This window comes from Papilio machaon, chromosome 5 (assembly GCF_912999745.1).
Source record: "Papilio machaon chromosome 5, ilPapMach1.1, whole genome shotgun sequence".
NCBI classification, from domain to species: domain Eukaryota; kingdom Metazoa; phylum Arthropoda; class Insecta; order Lepidoptera; family Papilionidae; genus Papilio; species Papilio machaon.
Window position 1 is genome coordinate 5,330,869 of NC_059990.1, and position 5,760 is coordinate 5,336,628.

A 5,760-nucleotide genomic window follows, 5' to 3' on the forward strand; every position below is an offset into this window, starting at 1 on the left:
AGCGTTGTTGACTATGGCCTAGTCACCTCTAACTTATGGTAGGGAACCCCTCGGTGGCGACGTATAGTGAGCTGATGATGATTATATTAAGGATTAAATAAAAGCAAATATTATATTTTTTCATCTTTTATTTCATTTAAACTATAGCACAGACCTATAATTCCAAATAAAAAGAATATAGTTCCACAGAAAACATAAATAACAATAAATTATTACATTTCTAAGTACACCTTCTTTTCTTCACTATTCCTTGCATTACATACACTTCGTACAAACTAACTATCGCCCGCGTCTTTGCCAGGCGTGAATTACAAAAACCAACTGATACTTACAAATGATACTTAGTCGAGATCCGTTTTGGAGTTAAGTAGTACAATCCATACATTCTTATTTTCGCATTTATAATGTTTATTATTATAATAAAAATTACATATTACATACTGCACTTTCTATATTTCTAGATAAATCGTAATTTATATTTGCCTCGTTGTTTGTTAGTGTTTTTGTAAAACCATGTAAATAATTACATTATAAATGTCTTATAATGCCTAATACCAACAATATTGGATTTATATTTGAATTAGAATTATTTAAATCCAATTAGTAATATGAAACACTCGTATACAAAAGTAATTGGAAACATTTCACGTAAATAAATAGTAAATTAAAATTAAATTCATGAATCAACACTAAACCTAAATTTATTCGTCTCTTTTCTTTAACCTAAGCTGGATACCATTTACGGATTCCGTGATTATTCTGTATTTAAATTGTGGTTCTGTACCAGGCTCGCCGGGAAAGATTTCGTATCTTCTCAGTATATTTGATAGGGTTGCCTTCATAGCCACCCAAGCGTACCGGAACCCTAAATGAAAGAAAGTTATTAATTACTCTGTTATATGTTCGGATCTGTTATAATCTATAACAGTTAAATTCTACTGGCGTGATTTAACTATTCTTTTTTCTCAAAAATAATGAAAAGGATGACAATATGAACAAGGATCACGGCAGTGAAAATCAACGGCTACAGAACCCTGAGTGTGTTACAAAGAGTGGAATATATAATTACCAATACAATTTCTTGGTCCAGCACTGAATGGGATAAACGCAAACTGATGCATGTTGTTTAAGAATCTGTCCGGTTTGAATTTTTCTGGTTCTGGGAACACTTTGGGGTTCGAAAATAGTGCGTCGAAAAATATTAACACAGAAGTTCCTGCTGGAGCGGTTCGACCATCTGTAAATAAGGTATTATGTTTAAAGCGATCCCTTATACTATGCTTAGTCATTTTAAACAATCTCGATTTGTATAATATATTCATGATGTTAATAGGATTAAACTATTAAAAGTATAAGCCCGATAAATTTATAATACGAGCATCATATTTTTGAGCATTAATTAATTAACTATGTAATGCGAAATATTACCTTTGAAGTGGAGATCACTTTTAAGTTGTCTTCCAATCTTCGTAACCGTGGGTACCGCTCGAATACTCTCTTTGATGACTGCTTCCAGATACTTCATCTCTGTTAAATCGTTATTAGTTGGCTTCTTAGTAATTTCATTGTTGAATATAGAGAGTTGTTCTTCATATACCCTTTGCTGGATCTCTGGATATTTTGCCAAGAAATAAAGCGTATGACTCATTGTCATTGTTGTTGTATAATGACCCTGAAATAAAAGAACAATTTAATTTCAAAGCTAGAAGCTGAAAATGAGTTGTTTTAAATTTAACAAACTTACCGTAAACGCTACAAGGGTGATCTCTTCATTTATTACATCGTCAGGTATAGAGTCCCCGTAAATAGACTTACTGAGTATAAATTTATCCAAAAGACACGCATCATCTGACAAGTTTTCAGCAATTAATTTATCAACGTCAATATTAACACTTTTATTATTATTCTTTGTGTCGTCAATAAACTTTTGTAATATTTTTCTTCTTTCTTTGATTATCTGCAAATTAAAAGAATTGTTGAATTAGATGGTTCTTGGATTATGTAGTTTATTTTAATTAATATTTGAAATGTCTTTACCTCTGTGCTTTGATTCCTGATAATCTTGATTATTGACATCATTTCCTTGTAGAACGGTGACAGTACGAAAAGTGGTCGGATATTTCTCCAGTATGAAAAATAATTGTCCGTGATGAAACTGACAACTCTGTAATAAAATTTTGCGTTGAAACGATGATGACTGCGTAATACACAGATCACATTTTCCGTTTAAACAAGCACTTAATAAAAAATCTTTGAATCCAGTTCATTTGATTCAAAATGTAATCTAATATATAAAATTCTCGTGTCACAGTTTTCGTTCCCGTACTCCTCCGAAACGGCTTGACCGATTCTCATGAAATTTTGTGAGCATATTCAGTAGGTCTGAGAATCGGCCAACATCTATTTTTCATTTTTTTTTAACTACGCGCGGACGGTGTCGCGGGCGACAGCTAGTATCCTCTATATTTAAGGTTTTAAGTCTGGTTGTGGTATTCTGGTGATACAATTCGTTTCATAAAAAGTACTTACTGACTACTGGCTTGTAAATAGGGATGGTCGAGGTCATCAAGCATATGAAAATTAACACCCATTAATGAATCTGAAAGAAGGTAGATATAAAATGGCGACATTTTAAATTTGTTTGTACTAATATTTATTATGATCAATTATATTAGTTTTATAAGTTAAATTATTTTACTTACTGCACAATAAATCAAACATATACGGTCGCAAGTAACGATATACATCAACACTTGGTCTGCCCGAATACTTGTCAAAAATGTTAAAAAGATTTTCACAATAATTATTCACATCCGATACTCTTTTTTCAAGAGTTTTATATTGAAAACTTGGATTCATTAGTTTACGTGTAGATCGCCATCTTTCTCCTGTTTACAAAAAAAAATAATCCTTCGTTGAGTTTTATCACATTTATCTTCAAAAAACTATATTTATTTGTTTTGTGATAAAATTAAATAAAAAAGAAGTACAGTATTAAGTTAATATAAACTGTACTCTATAAACGTAAATATATAACATAGTACTAAAAAGGAGATTATATACCTTCGGAGGTTGATACTGAATTTCCAAAAAATGGCATCATTGCTACGTTGCGTTCCAATGGTTTCGACAGTTCCGTAGGACTGCTTAAAAGTGTCTAAAAATAGTAATATTTTTGTTTTAAGTTTCCTACTCCACTTAAGTCTTCACCAACAGGACAAATTTCTATCTTCCTTTTGGCTTCTGGTATCCTTTTCTCATGCAGTCGACTATTCTACTTAAAGGCTGTAGATGTACCCTTTAAGGCAATGAAAGTAAGTTTATTTAAGTACATTTAATAACTTACCCCAACATCATCAGGCTCAGAGAGAAGCAACCATTCTTCGCTTCCCACAGTTAAACGGAAATTAGATTTTCCATGTTTTGTCCACATTTCCATTAATCTGTTAGATGCCTCTGCAAATATAGTTGACTTAAGTTTTTATTAAAACATTTAAATTTATATTATTCTTAAAAAAAGTGTGGCGAGGTTTAAATAGCTCGTATTGACTGACGGACTATTTCACACAAAAAAATTGTCAAAGTTTTGTACAGGATATTGCATATCAGGAAAAGGACTTTCCGAGAGTTTTCCGGTAAGTACGAAATGGTTTGTAATGTTTATCATGTCAGACTTAATCTCGGAACTTTTCGATTTCATCGGTTATCTGATTTATCTAGTTATGTGCCTACTCTTTGACCCATGATTCTACTTACGATCTTTATCATTAATCGGAAACTGACTAAAACATAAAAAAAAATCGATTAAAAGATAACAAATTGTGGGAATACATTATTACTATGAAACAGTCGTCGACCGATAATTTATGTCGTCATAAATTAGCAGAATTAGACAAAGCACTTATCTAATCTTATCTAATCCTTTATCACAGACCGTTTGATTTTGTATTAACAATAATCAATCAGTATACATAACTGCCATAACACGGTAACAAGATTTTCAAACATTTTTTTATTTCGTTCATTATTAGAGATAATATATTTTAATAAAAAGAGGGTAAATAATTTATAATAGTTATTGTTAGTACATGTTTAATATGTACGACAGTTACTTGGGATTTCTATAAAAAGATAAATAATATTGTTAATGAAACGTTGACCTCGGAATTTCGTGTCAACTAACCCTTATTATGCATTCCTCCTACGTAACGAATTCTAAAATTGTACACGAAACAACATATCATAAGGTTAAATTAACTCTGAGTTTCATATTTGTTTAAAATAAATTTTACAGCTTTTATTCGCAAGCAGGCGAAGGGCTTTAAGGCTTTAAGGCTATCAGAAGTTACACCTTTACCTATACCAAATTACACTATTACCTATTATAGCAAATTCAACAAATAATAAAGAAAGTAGTGAGGTATCGAATCTTGATACTTATACTAAAGATCCGGACATTTTATTAATACTACTGTTGCGGCAACACCGGCCCCAGGGTTGAGTGGCCAGTGCGCACCGCGCAACCCTTTATGTACATTTGTTTTTTTTTTCCTTCTTGTCGTTTATTCATTTTTCTTCAAACAATAAAAAACAGTTCTTTATTTATTATGTGAATATATAAATATAGCTATCGAAGACTTCAGCTTATAAACAACTACTAGCTTTATCTATTAATGATTTGAATTGTACTAAGTATGCTTACCGTCAGCATCAAATCCAATTTCTAAGACATTGCCAATGAGTGGCAAAGGTGGGTTGCCAGGAAACTTGCTCAGGTGTTTCCATCTTTGAGTTTTCTTTTTCAATACATCGTGCAAAATAATCAACACAAAAACTAACACTACGAGCGAAACTGCGAGAATCATTTTTATTACCACAAACAACCAAAATTGCTAAAAATCAAACGTAATAAATACTATATGAATCACTGTCTTTCCTTGGAGCGGTATAGATTTATTATGGTTCGTACTATATAATGACTAATTTAAAATTCGCCTATATCGATTCTCTTATCGGATTATGTTAGTTAATCGACCATAGATTTTTTCGAATCCTTTCACAACACTTCATTAATAAACGTTATCATAGAATAAAAATCTTTTGGATTTTTTTTTGCTAACTTGTAAACTTACAAATTATTTTAGAGGCACTACCAATCAATGTAGAGATGGAATCACGACTGATTTCACAGTTTGAAAGCGCTCGATATTTAAAGCATTTCAAGCTTACGTTTCCTTCAAGTTGGAAATTCTACCGATTGAATATACGTCATACTTTACGCCTGCGTTTACCTGGAATTGTTTAGCTTAATCTAATTTTTAACAAACTTCAAAAAGAAAAAGGTGTTCATTTCGGCTGTATTTTTATGTGTGTACTTTTATGTATATTTTTACAGAAATTCTCTCTTAATGTTCCGATTTTTATGGTTATTTATTTAATCGAAAGGTGGTGCTTGTAGGTAGGTTCAGTTTTTAAAAATTTTAAACTTAAAAACTTTGTTGTTCTTGGTTTACAGGTTTATAGGTTACATCTGTATTGTATTGTATTGTAATTGCGTGTTTCCATTGCGGAAATAAATCTCACTAATATTATAAATGCGAATGATTAGATGGATAGATGGATGGATGTTTGTTATAAGCTATGGACATTATGGACAGAACGGCTGCATGGCTCTCGATGAAATTTGGTATAGATGTAGAAACAGTTTTTAAGATCACACAGGCTACTAATTATTTTTTTTTGAATTCCGCGCGGAAGGAG

At 31.5% G+C, this 5,760-nt stretch overlaps 1 protein-coding gene across 1 annotated transcript; it reads right to left on the reverse strand.

Annotated features, from left to right (window-relative positions):
- Positions 1-701: 701 nt before the first annotated feature.
- On the reverse strand, positions 702-4,963 carry LOC106708601 (probable cytochrome P450 4s3). Its single transcript, XM_014500138.2, has 10 exons — positions 4,703-4,963; positions 3,347-3,456; positions 3,064-3,157; positions 2,703-2,888; positions 2,530-2,599; positions 2,038-2,164; positions 1,745-1,957; positions 1,429-1,672; positions 1,070-1,237; positions 702-865 (listed from the first exon to the last, which is right to left on the reverse strand). Exons 1-10 carry the CDS (start codon positions 4,863-4,865, stop codon positions 702-704), a joined length of 1,539 nt encoding a protein of 512 aa, XP_014355624.2. The 5' UTR covers positions 4,866-4,963.
- Between the last annotated feature and the right edge of the window lie 797 nt (positions 4,964-5,760).

Coding starts and splice junctions, on each gene's coding strand:
- LOC106708601 (XM_014500138.2), bottom strand. CDS start 4,865: ATGATTCTCGCAGTTTCGCTCGTAGTGTTAGTTTTTGTGTTGATTATT. Junction 2,889..3,063: donor TTCAGTATCAACCTCCGAAG/GTATATAATCTC, acceptor TTTTGTAAACAG/GAGAAAGATGGCGATCTACA. Junction 1,673..1,744: donor TCACCCTTGTAGCGTTTACG/GTAAGTTTGTTA, acceptor CTTTTATTTCAG/GGTCATTATACAACAACAAT.